Below are 18,989 nucleotides of genomic sequence, written 5' to 3'. Positions count from 1 at the left end.
GCAGGTTTAGGGCTGGAGCACACATGTCCTCCTTGTGTGGGTCATCCCTTCCACCAGTTGTGCTCCCAGGCACTTGTGTGAGCAGATGAAGGTGAGATGGGTATGCTCAGGGAGGCCCTGAGATGGGGGGGAGCGTCGTGATCGTGGATGCTTTGCTGGTGGAGGGCCTTGGTTGGAGGCCACTGGCCAGGTTCAGGGGGAGCTTCCCCATAGCTGGGCCAGGAGGGTTTGGTGGTAGCCAGAATCCACTTGCCTTTCCTCAGGAGGCAGAGCTGGAGCGCCTGGAGAGGGAGTTTGCCATTCAGTCCCAGATCACGGAGGCTGCCCGGCGCTTGGCGAGCGACCCGAACGTCAGCAAAAAGCTGAAGAAACAAAGGAAGACATCCTACCTGAACGCCCTGAAGAAACTGCAGGAAATCGAAAACGCCATCAATGAGTATCGCATCAAATCTGGAAAGAAGCCAACCCAGAGAGCCTCCCTGATCATAGAGGGTAAGCGGGGCTCAGTGCCCACGGCATTGCTGAAGGGTCTGTGGAGGGCAGGGAGAAAAATTCTTGCCTTGGACTCATGGCTTGAGGCACAGATTTCTCCTCCCTCCTCTTCCTGCTCCTGACTCCAGGGGTGCTGGCAGTTGGGTTGTCCTCTCCCGTACCAGCGTGCTGTCAGATGGGTGTCTGGGCTGCGTGCCATGCATTAGGGATGTGCTGATTCACAGCACAAGAAGCAGTGTCAGGCTGTAGATTATAAGTGTGTCAGGAAAGCAGACTGTGACTCCTTTGTTCACCTATAAAATCGCTCTGTTAATGTCTCCTCCAGAGTGGTGCTGTACAAATGTAATTAATGTTAGCAGATTGGGGTGAGCTCTCTAGCTGAAAGGCATCTGTAAAATCAAAGTAGCAGCAGTGCCATTGCTGTGTTCAAATGCTTTTTTTCTTTTTCTTTTTTTTACAATGTAATTCTCAGGGCACTTACGGTTTACTGGGTTGTTGATTGGTTTTTCATGAAATCCATTAACTTTCTGCTGTGGTTCTTTCTCCCTTGCTGATTTTGCCCTTTCCCTTTGGCTTGCAGAGCTTTTCTCTGTGCCTTTGTAGCAGGAACTGAGATTAGAGCTGCTGTATTTGTGACCTGGGTACCAAGTTGCACCACAGTCAGGGATAACAGACAGCCGTGAGGACGTGGGATGGGGGAGGCAGCTCAGACTTGTGCACGCCAAGGACGTGAGAGCTTCTCCTGATGCTACAGAGGATGCTCAGAAAGCATTTCCCTGAATTACACAAAACTGGTACCTAGTGTGGGCCTTTAGTTAGCAATAGGATGATCATTTTAAGAAGGCAGAGATCAACCCAGAGTCCTTAAGGCCCAAGAAATAAATCTCACTAATGGCACCATGCCATTTTGCATCCTCTGAGGATCTCAGCTCTCTGTTGTGACCCAGTCGTAATCCCCGTTAAATGAAAAGAGTTAGGAACTCCTTGAGAGGCAGCCTGCTAGTGAGAGACCTGGCCTGCAGCTCTGCCCTCAGAGGCTGAGAGTGGGCTGAGTCAGTTGTTTATAGGAATCTTGCCTCTCGGCTATGTGAGGAGGAAGACGTGGGTGACTGCTTAACGGTAAGATTCGGTGGATGAAGATCACGGTGCACTTCAGCACTCAGTCACTGTGATTCTCAGGACCATCTGACCACATTTCCATTTTCTTCCCCTCAGAAGGAAACATTGCCAGTGAAGACAGCTCCCTCTCAGATGCCCTTGTTCTCGAGGATGGTATGTTGGCTGCTATATGTTCTAGAGGGCAGGAAGGAAACGGGGAAGGATGTGTGAACTCCTGATTGACACAGGAACTGTTCTGTGTAATAACCCACCCAAAATTCCCAGTACCAAAAACGCTCTGGACTGAGAGCGGTTTCCTCTGACTCTGACTTGTAGTCAGACATCAGGCCAGGAGCAGTGAGTATTGCCATGGTTACTGCTCTGAATTCTTTCAAAAGACAGTCCCAGAATGCCCCCTTATTTTCTCTTAAGGTTTCAGTTGTTTTAATGCATCACAGGCTCTTGCTGGCCATTCCCTCCCAAAATGGGAATGTCAGCCAGTGCACTTCTGAAAGTCGGGTCTTCAGGTTGCTCCTGAACGCAACCAGGGGAAGCGGGGTAAGGAAGCAGGCTCTGGAGGTGTGATGGTGTCCCCCGGGGTTGTGCTGCCATTGGAGGTACCACACAGCCATCACCTCTCTCCCTTCTTCTCTTCACAGAGGATTCTCAGGTCACCAGCACAATATCCCCTCTCCAGTCCCCACACAAAGGACTCCCTCCCCGGCCACCCTTGCACAACAGGCCTCCTCCTCCGCAGTCACTGGAAGGCCTCCGCCAAATGCATTACCACCGCAATGACTATGACAAGTCCCCCATCAAACCCAAGATGTGGAGCGAGTCATCCTTGGATGAACCCTACGAGAAGGTCAAGAAACGCTCCTCACACAGTCATTCCAGGTGAGCCAGCTATCTTGAAGCTCCATCACACAGGTATCTCCTGCTTTCAGGAGGGACAGGTGTGAGCCCTTCCAAAATTTACAAAGCTGTCCCTTATCAAAAGGAGACTTTTGGGTGTTTTGGCCAATAGGCATGTCATAAAAATAGGCTGCAGCCACATGACTGCTGCTTGGTATCTCAATATTATTTTAAAAAACATTTAGAAAGGAAGGATGGTGGATCATCTGAGGGCTTTGACAGGGCTTGGCCTTGACCTCTGGCTACTGCAGAAGCACAAGCTCTGGGACGCAGCTCAGAGCAGCAGCTGACCCAACTCCCACTCACCCCCATGAGATCACAGGCACATGCCTGAGATCTGGAAAGAGGCATGGGAGCCCCTTCCCCAAATGCGCGCTGGGGAACTGAAGCGGGGTGTTTGCTCTGCAGCAGTCACAAGCGGTTCCCCAGCACCGGGAGCTGTGCCGAGGCGGGAGGGAGCAGCTCGCTGCAGAACAGCCCCATTCGGAGCCTTCCCCACTGGAACTCCCAGTCCAGCATGCCATCGACGCCAGATCTACGGGTACGCAGTCCACACTACGTCCACTCCACGCGGTAAGTGTTGCCGGCTCCGGTTTCACCTTGCTTACCCTGAAATAAATATTCTTTGCTTTATCCTTCCCCCAGGATATTGATTAGTTCCCAGTTCAGAAGATGATACAAACCAGTCCTGTTCACGTCAGAGGCTCAAGTACTGTTGCCAGTAGGGACTCTCTCCTGAACTGAAATCCTGATAAATATCTTTCAGATAAATGTGATCCTGCCCCTCATCTCATTCTCAAAGTAATCAAGCTTTTCTTCCACTGGGACCTTTCATCTCAGGGACCGCTTATAGGTGCTACAAACCCCACGCCGCTTTTAAAAGGGATGTGGTGCCACTACTAAATTCTGCAGTAAATTCCTCTATGGATCCAGCTGGAGATAACATGTTGTTTCCTGTCTGATACAAAATGTTGGGTAGTGTTGATTCTTTCTCATAGATAAAATGTTTGCACATGTGTGATCTTACGTGGAGAGAGAGCCTGTATAAAGCAATCCACCCGAGGATCCAGGTGGCAGTGGAATAAGCCCAGGGTTGACAGAGGAAAGAGCTGAAGCGTGTAAGGGAAGTGATTTGATGTGGCCCAATCTGACTCCAATTTTCAGCAGGATTTCTACAAACTGTTCAGCTTCACTGCTATTTTGCTCTCGTGGCAAACTCCATGGACACTGCGGGAAGCAGAGCTGAGCCAAAGCTGTGTGCTGTTAGGTATCCTGCCCTAAGGGGTAGTGCTAACATCATTTAGCTCGGCATAAATCAAAGAGTCATGCCAACACATCAGTCTCAGGCAGAGACGATACAAGGCGTTAAGGCCCTGGGTTAAATTTGTTACAAGTTTTTGGCTGAGAGCACCTTTAAAGAGTGCAATGTTTGTTACACTGGAGCCAAGCTGCGTGAGAAATGAGCCTGGCACAGGGCTTGAGAAGTGGCCTTGACCGCGTAAGGGCCATTTGGGTGTCTGAAACAACCGTTGCTCAGTCTGTGGCTCATTCATGAGCTGCATGCCCTGGCCTTGGCCATCCGTCACGCGGGTGTGTGACTCGTTGCGGGGCGTTCCTGCTCCTTGAACGGATGGCTGAAGCTCTCCAAACAACCGGGGTGAATAGAGACCACCCAGACTTGGCTGTAAATTGAGCTTTGAAAACTTGCGATTCGGGGTGGTTGCCTGAAGGGCTGTCACCTGCTGACAGTCCTACGCGTGCTACCCACGGCTGGGCCCTGCTAAAACCTAGCTGCTTGACAGAGGTGACTTTTTCAAAGGCCAGTGAAGAAATCACTACATTCTGGGCTAAGTATGGGCAGTCTGTCTGTCTGTCTGACACCAGGTGGATTGTACCTGTGCAGGGCATTCATAGGCCACTTGCAAGGGGATCCCACCACCTTTGAGGTTAAGGTCTCGGGAGCTGCAGATCTGGAGTGAGGTGAACGTGGTAGCAGAGGGATGGTGCTGATTCAAACAGCTCTGCCACAGGGCTGCAACCAGCAAAGCCGGGGCTTGAGGTCTCCAGACCCAGACTGGGTCTTTCCCAGGGTGGGCAGCCACAGAGGAACCGGGCTGGGCAAGGGTTTATGTCCCACGTGGTGGCTGAATGCCACCATCAGGGAGACTGGAGAGGAACAGGAGTAGGACCTAATCATCCCGAATCCTGCAGCGGGGAAGCAGGTTGCTTTGCAGCCAGCAGCCCCACGGAGTGCTGGAGGGGTCCAGGTTTTCAGTGCCCTCATAGTCCCTTGCCTGTGAAGCTGGCCTTGTGTGCAGAAGGGGATGGGGAGTGCTTCGTCCTGTTGATTTACCAGCCTGAATTTTTTTCCTGGTACCTGCAGGTCAGTAGACATCAGCCCGACCAGACTGCACAGCTTAGCTCAGCACTTTAGACACCGGAGCTCCAGTTTGGAGTCACAAGGCAAGCTCCTCGGCTCAGAAAATGAGACAGGGAGCCCCGATTTCTACACCCCAAGGACTCGTAGCAGTAACGGCTCTGACCCCATGGACGACTGCTCTTCCTGCACCAGCCATTCCAGCTCTGAGCACTACTACCCCGCTCAGATGAACCCCAACTACTCCACCCTGGCAGAGGACTCCCCGTCGAAAGCCAGAGAGCGGCAGAGGCAAAGGCACAAATCGGCGGGCAACCTGGTCTCTTCCAATTCAGGGAGTATGCCCAACCTGGCTGCGAGGAACGGGACGGGGCACCACCGCGTCTACCTGCACAGCCAGAGCCAACCCTCCTCCCAGTACAGGATCAAAGAGTATCCCCTGTACATCGAGGGCAGCTCCACACCCGTGGTGGTGCGGAGCCTGGAGAACGACCAGGAGGGACACTACAGCGTGAAAGCACAATTCAAAACCTCCAACTCCTACACGGCGGGGGGGATGTTTAAGGAGAACTGGCACGGGGACGAAGTGGACTCCGTCAGGCTCACCCCCTCCCGCTCCCAAATCATAAGGACTCCATCGCTGGGCAGGGAGGGCCACGAGAAAGGCTCGGGTAGGACTGCCGTGTCGGACGAGCTGCGGCTCTGGTACCAGCGGTCCACGGCCTCCCACAAGGAGCACAGCCGCCTCTCGCACACGAGCTCCACTTCCTCGGACAGCAGCTCCCAGTACAGCACATCTTCGCAAAGCACCTTTGTGGCGCACAGCCGGGTCACGAGAATGCCTCAGATGTGTAAAGCAACGTCAGGTGAGAGACGGTCCCGGGCAAAGGGTCGGGAGGGACGGGGGCCTCACGCAGCCCGGATTCGTGCCAGGCGTTGCACCCCAGCTGGAGAGCAATGCCAGACCGTAGCACGTTATCTGGCCTTCACGTGCTGCTCGCCAAGCCTGTAGGCATAACACCGGGGGGCAAGCCTTGTCCCAGACACTCATCGGGTGAGAATTTTTTTCCATAGAAATCATCACTTTGCAATGATGGGTTCAAAAGACAAGGAGGGACCAAAGCCCTGTTGTTGCCAGGTCTTTCCTCAGAGTGCAGTTGGGTTTTGGGTGACGGCACTGGGGGCCAAACGTGGAGAAACCGCAGGGGGGGTCACTCTTAGTAATCACAGCAGGGGAAGTGATGAAGCAAGCGGGGGCTCAGCACAGACTAGGAGAATGCGTGTCCTCAGTGACACACCAAAAGCATGAGAAAGGTTAAATGGGGAGCATCCCAGCCCCTCCACCCCCCGTGAAAATGTTTGAGCGATGACATCTTTGTGCACTGCTGAGACTTGGTTTTCCCATGCAGCTCCAGTAGCTGTGCTGATAATTCCCTGAAATTCAGAGCACTTAAGTTTGTGCAGTATTATGCCTCTCTGTCATGTACAGAGCTTTGCACTCCTCTGTGCTGTTAATATTAAATGGTAAGAAAACAGCCAAATTCATTAAACTGAGGAGGCCACTATGTTATGAAACAGTCCAAGGTTAAATATTTACTGGCCATCAGTCACCGCTGGACAAGCCAGTTTGGATAGATCAAGGACTTGCTAAAAACCTGAATCCAGCCCCACGTGGACGGGATTGCTGGTTAATCAGAGTTTGCACCGTGCCCATCCCCACCCTTCCACGTGCCTCAGGCTTGGCACGGTAGACACCATTGCTCCGGCCTCACTTGCCACAGGTCCTCGCAGCCTCCCTGAGCAGACCATGCTGGCTGTTGGCCTTCTGACATCCCAGCATTGCGCCCGGTCCTCAATGACCACCACGCTGACACCAGTGGGGCTTTGTATTCACTCCTGACCAGCGTGGAGTCAGAGAGGTAGTTTGACACCAGGCTCCTCATGGGCCACCAACAGCTGCCCGAGAAGAGGCCGATTTATGTGTGATGCCAACACTCGCAGGAGGCCCAGATGTGGACCAAGACACAATCAAGTAGCTGCTGGAACCGTCCTGTGTTCCCCGCTTTGATTAAGCAGCATTTCTGTTCCACCCAGCAACACAAAATGCTTGAACACTGGAAAGCTTTGCCTTGCTTAGCTTTGGAAACCACACCAGTTCAGTGAGGTAATCTAGAAAGGAAAATGGTGGGGTTGGGGGAGAGCACGTAAAAACTGCTGTCAATCAGTCCGGTCCCCCACCCAGCTGGGTCTTTACATCTACATGTGATATCTGGGCAGCACAGTGGCGAGTGTGCTCAGCAATCACAGCTTGTCGTGACCAGTTGGCAGTGTAGATTGGTTTTACTTTCAGAGTCAGCTCCCAATTACAGCTGGAGGATACCGACCTCAGGGGCTGTCGGCTCCAAGGAGCAGATTAAAATTCGTTTCTCTCTTGAAGTGTCATTTGGCAGCAGCTAAAGCATTTAACAGCACAGAAGGGGATACCACGTAGAAACATCCATCATTTTAGCTGATTAGCCCTAGCTGATAGGTCTACTGGACTTCACGTTGTCCTCCAAAGAGGATCATACTTCTAGGCATATATTAAATTCAGAGGGTCAACACTGTACGGACTTGAGGAGTCAGGTGTATTTCTTAGCTAGACTCTCACCGGGGAAACTACCCCGAGAACCACTGCCAATGGTACATTTTTAGTTCAGCTTGCTTCTGTCTTCATTGAAGTAAGATAAGCCTTCCTCTGGTCCCACAGTAGTAGCGTCAGCAAAGCCCAACTTCAGTTTATTACAGATGCACAGTGAAAGGTAGTTGTAGCTTTTGAAATCTTCAGAGCTGTCTTCCTCCTTTGCACCTGAAGCAGTGTACTTGTCCAGACTCTCGCCAGTGCCAGCTCTGGCTCCTAGGGACACAGAGCATCTCCCACCACCCCTGGAAGCAGGAGGCTGAGCCTGACGGGCTGGGCTCCTCCAGGTCCCATGGAGATGCCCAGCCAGGCCATGGCAGTCCAGGCAGCAGCAAAACCGATTAGCTGTCATGATGGGAGAGGTGCGGTGTTTCCTAGGCAGGGCTCAGGAGAGTCCGGGTTGTTGTATTCAGCTGGAGGCCGGGCTGAAACAAAGCATTCCTGCAGAACTGAGGACGGATCCAGCCCGTGACACGCAGCAGTGTCAGCACCAGGCTGGCTGCTCCCGTGCTGCGTTCGGGCACAGCCATCCAGGAACAGGATGAGGTCTGACTCCCAGGCTGTGTTTACTCACAGCAGGACACGTTTCTGCTGGTCTGACCAGCTGATGCTTCTGAACCACCCTGACCCTTGTGCCCTCGCCTCACCGGTTATTTTTCTCCGCCCTTTGGTTATTTTTCAGCTGCCTTACCTCACAGCCAGAGGAGTTCAACACCGTCGAGTGAACTAGCAGCCACGCCGCCGGGCAGTCCCCATCACATTCTCGCATGGCAGACTGGGTGAGTGTCTGTGGGAGCGGGTTAGAGAATTCACCTCGCTCAGTGCCAGTGAGAAAAACCTCCCTGCACACAAGCAAAGGGAGAGCACAGGTACAGGGAACATTTTCCAGGTGCTCAACAGCCTCCACCATTTCCAGCCTCCCACCCGTGCTCTCGTAGCGGTGGAGCTCTAGTTCAGGCTGACCAAGACGTGGCAGTGCCACCCGCACCCAGCAGCACTGCTCCGAGCAGTGCCGGATCCACAGGGAAAGAAGCCTTGCAGGTTCTTCCTGCTTGGACAGTCTCCTTCCTCCAATTTTCCATATGTCAAAATAGCTGATCTTTTTTTTAGCAACCCTCACACTGGCTGTCCAGACCGAGGAGATCTTTGTTGTAAAGGCAAGGTTAGATGTCTACCATATTTGTGTGTGCAGCAACCGCATTTTTCTGCTAGGTTTTCCCTAGCAATGTGTCTTAATGACTATTAAGTGCATCTTTTTTCAGCTACCACTAACTTAATGTGCTTCGCCAAAGCGTGAGTGAGTCATTACATGCAGGTAGCCATTACTCATGTAAATATAGTAATTGGGTTCCTTGGCACCTCTTTGTGAGGCAGGGAGTTCCAGGAGTAAACAGAAAGCCTTTTGCAAGCTCCCATGGGTATTGTCTAGCAATCTCCTGTAATTCTGTCCTGCCTCATGAAATAAAGATCATTTCCAGATCCCATCTAACTCAGCATGTCCTAGATTTTTGCGTCTAAATTGAGTTTGGTGAGATCAGCTAGAAAGTTTCAGACTATAGTCCTCAAAATACCTTAGGCCCTAGAGTAGGAAAACAGATATGATCCCCTGAGTTGTGAATTGGGACCAGGAACTTTGCAAACATTTCACTGTGCAGCCACTGGAAAATCTCATGCTCTTTAATTTCTTCTGGTCCAATTTTTCTTATTTTTCCATTCAAGAAAACTCCTGCACCCTGTCTCTCATAGCAAAAATGTATCAAGCCAAATTCTCAGCTGGTGAAAGTGAAGTTATCTAGATTTATAGCTTAGGCCCTGCACCAACCGCCAGTGCAAAAAGAATTGGAGACAAATCAGCACTTAGTTCATGCCTGAGCATAACACCCGAGGCGTATGTATAAATACAGTAGGAGCAGACAGAGTTTGCCATTAGATGCACAACACAAACTCCCCCACTGCAGGAGCAGCCCTCCCAGCACGACTCAAAAGACTGACAGTTCTCCCCAACATGTTCTTGTGTCACTAACTTTTTCTAAAGATGATTCATCAACTTGTTTCCCCACTGGATTAATAAGCTCGTAACAATGTCTGTGTCACTTCTTTTCTTTAACATTTCCTCTCTCCTCTTTCCTCCTTTTTTGCTCTCCTTTGTTCAGAGAAGCAACAGACAACTCACCCACTATGGATGAGTCTCAGTCTCCAACCCACCAAAGTACTGATGAATAGAGGTATAGTAAGGGAACGTTTTGTTCTTTCATCCTTCTGCCTTGTAGTCCGTGAACACAGTGTGAATAACCGGCATCCCGCTGTCCCAGAGGAGCGGCCCTTTTAATTGTGTGCCTGTTTGTCTGGCAACAAGACTTCCTTCAGCTCTTGGAAGAACAACTTGAAAGCATCTCGAAGGCCTCTCTGTGCCTTTTCAGCAAGTTTGCGGCTGTGGCGCTTTCCCCTGTGAAAGAGGACTTCGGGCCAGCCCGCTCTGCATTTGTGCAGAGGTTGAACGGGCACAGAGAGCAGGCGGTAGCGACAAATTTGTGGCTGGGGGCATCTCAAAGCAGCGTGGGCAGAGTGCTGCGGGGACAGTCTGGGAGCAGCGTGGCGGGGAGACGAGCTCGGGTAAATGGGGGCTTCAGGGGACCTGGGCGGAGCTCCCGGCAGTGCTCCAGCCGTGGCACCAGCACCCCTTTCTCCTCCTTCCCTACCGCAGAGCAGAGCTGTGAAGCAGAGGCTGTTAGCAGCAGCGAGGTTTCGTGGAACGGGGAGCAACCCTGGCCCTGTTCCTGTGGGAAGACAGAGGGGGAAGGGTGGAGGGAACAAAAAAACCCTTGGAGTATTTCTATTTTAATTAAACTGCCGTCGCTGTCTGACACTCTCATTTGAATCTACAACCATTCACAGCTGGCATCTGTCAAGTATTTCAAGCCCAGCTTTCTAGAAATAACCCATAAACCTCCATACTCCAGCACAGAGCTGGGAAACAAAAGGCTTTTTAACATGCAGATGGTGATGCCCTTGCTCAGGTTCCTCCCAGACACCGGTCCCAGGGAAACCAGATGGAAAACAGGACAAAGGAAGCAGGAACTGCTGGACTGCATCAGATGTGAGATCAGTCCTGCAAGGCAGGGAGGGAGCTGAGGAAGGAGTGAGAATCCCACGATAAACAGATAGAAAATGCATCTCCCACTTCTGGCCTCAAAACAATCTCTAGTTTGGAAGTGGGGTAAAATCAAAGTGTGAGGGAGAGACATCAGTTCTGACTATGACTACGTAGAGTCACTCTTCAAAATATCAACAAGGTTTTGATCTGGCAAGGAGCTCCGCAGACTAAGCCAGGAGCCTGATCGGAACTTTAAGATAAAAGCAAAGAAAATTCTTATAAGCTATCATCTCATCTGCTCTGTGCAAGCAAACAAAAAGCCATGCAGCAGAAGAAGCAATAGCTTGTCAAGAGAGGTGCCACAAGATGAGGACTATGCTACCTATGACAAAACACGCTACCTATGACAAAACACATGTCCTTTCCACATTGGCCCTGGCACCCTCTCACTAGCCACCTCCTAGCTCATCCCTGGAAAGCCACGTAACTCTGGGATTGCCAGGTGACACACGAGCCTCTGCCCAGAGCAGCAGTGCTACAGGAAAGCACCACCACCCTCCTCCTTCCGTGTTCCCACTAGGTACAGTCTATGGCCAGGAGGGCGGCTCTGCCGTCTTGCTCCCTGGAGAGCATCCTGCTAAAAGTCTCTTTACCGCAGCTTACTGCCGGGTAGGAAAGCAAGACAGAGCGCTTTAGGCAAGGCAGAGCGCTGCTGCTGTACCCCGGAGGGAAGAGGCCACGTACGGAGAAAGCGGAGGCAGGTGTGGTACCATGGGTGGTGGGATGGACACAGCTGGTGGGGTCGGCCACAAGCTCTCGCCCTCCAGCAGCCGCTCTGCTCTCTTGTAGCGCATCGCCTTCACGAAGCCCCTGCCACTGGCCAGCAGCGGGCTGAAAACACAACAGCTCTGCCTGTTGCCATTCAGGCATCATCCAAAACTCTGGAGAGGCTGCCGGAGCTCGGCTTTCTCCTGCCTCCTTGCAGCAGGCGGGTTGCTGGGGGGAATGGGACTGATGGGCAAGAGCAAACTGGGTCAAGGCAGGGCCCTGCATGCTGAGCCCACCCCAAACGTCAGCTCTGGGGGTACCTGCGGAGTGCAAATGTGAATATCCTGCATTCCTCCCCACCCGTAATACATTTTATGCCCATGGCTGAACCTCCCAGGAGCCCTCGTTGTCCTAATGAAGTTTCCTTTCTCCTGCAGGAGCTACAACGATAGCTGTTTCCTGGATTCTCCCCTCTATCCAGAATTAGCAGATGTCCAGTGGTATGGGCAGGAAAAAGCCAAGCCTGGGACTCTAGTGTGAACCCCTGACCTCAAGTTAATCACATCAACGCCATTCTGAGATCACCTCACTGCCTCTCATTTGCCTTACCCAGATGCACTGTCACCCAGCACCAGCTTCAACTCTAAGCACTTTTCTCACGATGCAATTCAAGACGACACTTACAGAACACTGGCCCTGAGACATCCACCACGACAGCGACGGACCGCAGCGCGTCCCATTGCCAGGCTGCTGCACGTCCCTCCCGCGGCCCGCAGGGCAGCGGGTGCAGATGAGCAGCCATCTTGATAGTCAGTCGGCAATTTAAAAATTGATTTTCCTTTGAAACGATGGAAGCCTTTCAAAGCTTACATCAAATCATATTGTTCTGCGGCATGTAACAGCAGTAAGATTTCCATGACCTGCGACCTGAAGCCAACAGAGCATTAGTTTAAAGGGGAGGAGGGGGGGGAAATGGGACAGAGGCTGAGAAATGGGTATCATAGTCCTCAAAGTGCATCTATTATGAAACAGTAAAATCCCGTCACTTCAAAGATGTGCCAGAGTCTCGCAATCAGATCTGCACTGCCAAAGATCGCCACACCAACACGGGCAGGATGAGTTTGCTCAGCAAGTTCTTGTGACAAGAACATCCCTCTCATTTAACTCAATGGCAGACACAACCACCTCCTCTAAAACGGCATTTCCTTCTTCGCTTTGAGCCCACCTACGTGCAAGTACAATAACCCAACGTGCTGAAGACACACTGGAGGTCTGGGCTGGCATCACAGCATCACTGTCTACAAGCGACTACGAAACTGGACAAACGAGGTTTACAAAGGCATTATCTGAAGCAGAGGCAAGTACTGCTACTCGCAGCATCTCTGTGGCTGGCACAGGCTGCACACCAATACAGGGAGAGGTTGGGGTTGTGCTGGTTTGGTTTCTTTTAATACTCTGATGAAGATAAAAATTGCCAAAAAACCTTTCTACAAACAGACACAGCCAATAAATTCTAATCTATTTCTGCACAAAGCGTTAACGTGAAATCAAAAGGGAAAGCACATCGCAATCTAATTGACACGGTAAAGCTGCATTAACATATCTGTTCCACTCATCTTCCCTTCGTTAGCACCAGTGTAGCAAAGGGCTCGTCACCCGGTGTAGTGCTGTGTGGGAGAACCGGTCTGTCGGGAAACGGAAAGGCTCCGCAGCGGGGTTAACAACCAGCAGAGTAGGCAAATTTTCCCATTGCGAGAAGCGACCGCAAGAAAGAGAAGCAACTAAATTAGGTGTTGGGCACAAGCGAGAGCTGCCTACTGATACCAAAAGGAATCGTACGAGCGCGTCATGGAAGGAGCTGCAAGTTTACACATACTTTTGAGCAATGCTTTATACATGTCAAGCCATGGAACTTTAAAAGGCCTCAAAGACACTTTTGTAACGAACAAGTGCACAATCTAGGTGGATGTTGAAGCTGGCACATCTAGTCTTCACTGCGGTGCTATGCTGTTTTTATTGCCACTAGATGGGGGGAGGCACCCCGCCTTCCCCCGTTTGTGCGTGCAAACGATGATTTCCTATGGGAAAGGCATTAAAAGAAACGGCTGGAGGGGGTTACTTTGTGAAAAGCAGAAACTGAAGTTAGCTTTAGTTTAAGGAAAAAAGAAAAAAAAAGTGCAAGCGTGTGTGCGTGTGTGTGTTCCAAGAATAACAATAGCGTCTACCAGACAAAGTAGGGCGAAACGTTGAAAATTAAACACCACGACTTGGGGGGCTGCCACACCTTTTGGTATTAAGATTGCTGGAAAACTGCATTCCGGGCTTTAAAAGAGAATGGGTTCTTCGTAATTAGGCTTGGAAAGATGATGGGGTTTCTAAAATTTAATGCAAGCGGCTCATGTGAATACCTTTCTGCAATACATACTAGAAATGTTTGCTTCGGGCCTCTGCGCTTGCCTGCCGTGCCGCTGTCTCGCATCACTGGTAAGGCAGGGGAGGCGGCCTTGCAGGGATGAGGACAGCGACGGGCAGCCAAGACTGTTTCTTGTCCAGGGAAATCCACGGCAGGGCCAGGAAGGAAACTCTTTCGTGTTCACACATGAAGCATAAATGAATTATCTCTCTGGAAAAAAAAAAAAAAGAGCATACTTTTTTATACTGGCAAGGGGCTTTTAAAGCTAGCCATGCAAGCCTCGTGCTTCTGGACCCCCGCGAAGAATCACCGCAGGAGCACGACCCCCTTCGACAATAATTGAAGCCTCGTAACCGCTTGCTGGAAGAACAAACAGCGGTGAGATTGCACCCTTTATCTGGACGTGCAAAATGCTGTTTTCACCATCTCTCTGTGCTTTGGGGTCTTTAACATGGGAATTATTTCAAGCTTCTAATTGGATTTTTAGCTGGATAAGAGAGAGTACCAATTAGTGACATTTACTGATAAGATTCGGTAGCTAAAGTGAAAGGATTAAATAAGGACCAAATTAAGCAGCAGCAAGTAATTTAGCCCACGGAATTTTAGGGGCTCTGAGCAACTGTCTGTTTTCTTTTTAATTTCCTTGATAAGTGGTTTTGGGTTGTTTTTTTTTTTTTTCTGTGTACCTTCTTTTAATTAAAAAGAATTCAACAACAGCGGCACTATGAGGCCTCTGGGCACTACAGGAAGAAACATTAATTCCTCCAAGACCAGATCTGCAGTTTTGCAGCAAAGGTTAAAAGGTGGCAGCCCTGAAATTAGGAAAAAAAAAAATGGTTAGCCTGAATTGCAAACAGGCTCGAGTAGAGAAAAAGCTTTCTAGAAACGGATTGAGTTTTGCTTTGTGTTCTGCTTTTCTGTTTTGCAATCAAGGCACACGTGAGCAGCCAGTCTGGTAGTAAAGACAGATTAAGTAAAACAGGTTTTACTGTTTAGCTCAATTCAATTAAACACAAATGTACATAAAATGTTAATCATATGAGATTAACATATTTAAGTATAACACGGAGGGGTATATACATAGCTATTATATACAAGCACTTGACTACCAACTTAACCCCTCCTTTACTTTTTTATTTTTCAAGGCTCCATCTGACATAAAGCCACAATTGCGTTCTTAGTCTACATGTCTGACGCTCCCTCTGTTTAGCCGGGAGCCGGGTGTACGCTCCACGCACCGGGCCGCGCTGGGAGGCAGGGTTTATTTTTAAATGATATTATATGCAGTCGAGTGTTGAAAATGTTGAAACAGTCCAATTTGTTTTCACTCTGTATTAGTTTTAGTTTCAGGCATAGCCGATCCCCATTCAGGTGCTATCAGATGACCAGTTACTGCTTAGTTAACTAGATGTAAAGTTTTACATATATATTAATGTCAATAGTTTTATTACAAGTTGTGTAAAATGGACTCTCTAGTTTAAAAAAAGAAAAAAAAAAAAGAAGAAAAAAATTAGGTCTCTCCTGAAATTGACTTTAGAGCATGGAAAATGATTTTACTGGATTCTGTTCAACTGTAATCAAGGAAAAAATATGTATGTTGTAGAAAAAGTTGCAGAATTAAAAAAGATCTGCTTTTAATTTATTCTTTTTGTATTAAGAATTTGTATAGTTACCTTTACATTTTGCAAAACGGTGTTGTCAACACTTCCTTATTAAAGCATTTTCAAAATGAAACCTTGCAGTGATCTTTTCAGGAGGGCACAGTGCCTGGGGAATCCTCACCCTGGCGACCGCACCGCCGCCTCTGCGGAATGCTGGGTCCAGATGTGCGCACAGCTGGCCCGCGTTTCCGGGAGGGACCCACTCGTTTGCTGTCAGGGGGCCCGACTGCAGGAAACGCTGGGCATTCCCCCTGAAAAGCCCGTCCTTCAGAGATCCCTTGGGACTCAGCGCGTGCCGTCAGCAGACCCCTGCCCGCTCCGTCGCGTGTTCTCTCGAGCACTGGTCTCGGGGCGCTCAGGAGGTGACTTGGGCAGTAAGAAGCCGCGTGACTGACGTCCCACCACAGTAGGAAACAAAGTCGTGAAAATAATACTTGCTTGTAACACACCTAACTTGAAATAACTAAAATTAACATTCGCTTATACAAATGGGGTGCTAAGGAGCAGCCATGCCACGGTCCGTCGGACGCTCACCCACCGCCTGCTCCTTGGGTTAACCTCCTGAAGAAACGCCTGGTTTAATCTCTGCTGCCGAGGCAGCAGCATCGAGAACCCACCCGACAGATCCTGCTCTCGCCCAGGAGGGGCTTGCCCGGCCCCTGCACGGGGCTCGGGGTGCCGCTAGACACCAGTTTTCCCCTCCGTGGGCAGCGGTGACCCCTGCGGCCGCCCAGCACCCCTTCCGAAATGGGCCGCAATTTCAAACAGCCACAGGCTCTCCACACGGGACCCGTCCGCACCCAGCGCCCAGCGCAGTTGCTTCCCATTCTTTCCATTTATTCCCACTGTCCGGGGAGCTCCTTTCCACCCAAGCATCTCTTCTGTCATCCACCCGATCCACCCCCACGCCACAGGGAGCCACCAGTGGCACCAACCCCGAGCCAGGAGGCCACCCCGACCATCACCTGGCATCGCCGCGTGGGGCACAATCTTGCGTAGTAAATCCCCAAAGGGGATGGGATGGGACAAAATGGCAATGACAAAATTTTTCAGACACCCCCCTAACTCTGGGACTTAGCTCAGACTTATTGCCAGCGGCTCCGATGCTGCTGCAGGCACCCCTTCAAGCCCTACAGCGCATCAGGAGCGGCCTTCCCGACAGCCTGCTCCAGATCGGATACCTCTTGGAGGGCACCGCGCCGTGTACTCATCCCCCGGGTCCGGGAGCCAGCACGCTCTCCTCCCCCCGAGAAGAGAAGCCATTTACATCTCAGCCAGGTCCATTCTTTGGGCAAGACCGGATCTATCATGGAGATCATATGGCAGCCAGGCGGAGAGGAACCCAGTTCCTCAATCAAAATAAATTGATCCCGCAAACACCTACCCCAAGAGCCTTTCCAGCAACACAGACAGACAGCAAGCAAGGAATTAAAGGCATTTAACTACCATGGGGCATGACAACACCGATATAAGCAGGTATCGTGTACTGTGAGAGCGCGGGGTATCGCACCACCTCGCGCAGCCCCTTCCGCCGGGCTAGGGAAGGGGTGGGGGGCTGCAACAACCAACCAGGGGCACTAAAGGCCGAAAAACACTCCAGACATCGCTACGGTGAATGCATGACTTCATGCTAAGGCTACGAGTCTTTGGATTTAGAGCAGTTATTTCCGCCTAATGCAAGAATTATCAGAAATAAACATCTGGAGAAGCCCAGAGGGAAAAGTCGAAATCGCTAAACTGAAACATACCCTCCCCACAAAAACTGTCAAGCAGTGTGACAGCTGCGCCACACCCACTCATCCCTAAACTAGACTTGGGTGGGTTTTGGATTTTTTTTGGCTAAAAGGCATTATTAACTATTTGATCATGGTCTGGTAGCTGTAATTTGGGGCCATCCAGCTGCAAAGAGCCTCCAACCGATGATGAAAAGCAGCTGCCGTAACAGTGTCCCCCCCGTGCGATCCCCCGAGGACCGAAGCTGGCTCTCACGTGCAGGACAGCTGGAAACTCTTACATAGATATGCCGTGAGAAAGTACTTCTCAGTTCCTCGGTTCCCCGTGCAGCGCCATTCCACGAATTGCAAGGGGATAAAGTTCTTCCGTCATGGGATTCATTCAAGCAAGGCGGCTGTATTTCAGGGACTGTCAGCAAGGAGACACATTGCTTAAATTACATTCTTTAAAACCTGATCAGACTAAAACATTCCAACCCCAAATTCACATCCCTACAGGAGGCGCATCCCCGTTCAAACTGGTGCTCAGGTACCATTAAAACTCTCCTCAATAATTAGCCCTAAAGCAGGAGGGAAAAATCTGTCTATTACTATTACAGATGCCCTAGGGAATCCAGTTCCCTCTAAAGCAGACGCTACAGTGCTCCTTAAACCATCCCGTCACTACTCACTTGCTGCACTTGCCAGGGAAATGACAGCTCTTCTAATGAGGGACAATAATGTCCCTCAATTACTTGAAAAGTTCAAGACTAAGGTCAGGACGAAGATTTAGGAAATCATCTGGGTGGGGAGAGGGATAAAGTTGTGGTGTTATAAATGTTTCCTGTTGTAATAACGCCTCCAAAGAGCACTGCAAAAAAATCACCAGACACCACTGTTAATGAAACTCTTCCACGCTCTTGACATCTGCCCAGCTTCTCCCCACAAATCCCCGTCTATTCCCTGAAGGCCCCTCCCCAAGCGCCAGTTAGGTCTCGTCAGCCTCATTTTTATTACTTCTAAACTGTTTAAGCTCTTGACATTTTCTCCGGGGTCAGACACTCCAGGCTGAAAAACTCCTGTGTCCAAAGAGGCACTTCAGAATACAGGGAGTCTCCAGAAGAACCTCAAGTTCCTCAAGATACTCCTCCAAACTCACTGCCAGCACAAATCCCCCAGCATCACGTCTCACAGTGCCACGGGACACTGTAAATACCCACGAGAGACAGGTAACTCCTGCAGAATAGGGCACCGGTTCCTGCCCCACGCTTCCAGTCGAGGTGAGGACCCAGACAAACCAATACACTGAATACTAACACGTTTCTTCAGGAACTGGTTCTGCCCACATTGCGCCAGGCCTACCGCTGCGGCAGCAAAACCCTTACAAGTCCACAGCCCACGAGTGCCAGACGTACCAGAAAACCTGCTGCCGCACAGCAGGGGTAGCAGGATACCAGATGCAAATACCTGCCTGAATCCAACCCTGGGCAGCCAGGACCAGAGCCTCCCCTCTCCACCGACAAGGCTTCTCCAGCGGCAGAGGAGTGGGCTCTGTACGGGCAATACTGGATCTGCGGGGCCAGGCAGATGTGAGGTCTGGGTTCTCTCAAACGTGGGCAGTGGCAGTTATTAGCAGCCACTGCAATGATCAACCATTTGTTTGGAGCTTCACTGCAGGTCCTAGAAAGGCCTCCTTAAAAGAAGGACACGTTAATACTGCTGCAGAGGTACTGCTATTCTTGTAATTAAAAAAAGCACATGATTTCAGCCTAAGATTTT

At 50.6% G+C, this 18,989-nt stretch overlaps 1 protein-coding gene across 1 annotated transcript in view; it reads left to right on the top strand.

The window, feature by feature from the left end:
• Window positions 1-15,571, top strand: part of FRMD4A (FERM domain containing 4A) — a 57,686-nt gene extending 42,115 nt beyond the window's left edge. The window contains exons 8-15 of the mRNA XM_075143932.1: window positions 264-492; window positions 1,708-1,764; window positions 2,250-2,487; window positions 2,914-3,078; window positions 4,889-5,748; window positions 8,245-8,341; window positions 9,716-9,787; window positions 11,862-15,571. Coding sequence (XP_075000033.1) covers window positions 264-492; window positions 1,708-1,764; window positions 2,250-2,487; window positions 2,914-3,078; window positions 4,889-5,748; window positions 8,245-8,341; window positions 9,716-9,785 — 1,716 coding nt within the window. The 3' untranslated portion in view covers window positions 9,786-9,787; window positions 11,862-15,571. The remainder of the gene's footprint in view (window positions 1-263; window positions 493-1,707; window positions 1,765-2,249; window positions 2,488-2,913; window positions 3,079-4,888; window positions 5,749-8,244; window positions 8,342-9,715; window positions 9,788-11,861) is intronic.
• Window positions 15,572-18,989: the final 3,418 nt, after the last annotated feature.

Source organism: Calonectris borealis, chromosome 1, assembly GCF_964195595.1.
Source record: "Calonectris borealis chromosome 1, bCalBor7.hap1.2, whole genome shotgun sequence".
NCBI lineage: Eukaryota > Metazoa > Chordata > Aves > Procellariiformes > Procellariidae > Calonectris > Calonectris borealis.
This window is presented reverse-complemented; position numbering and strand designations above follow the sequence as displayed.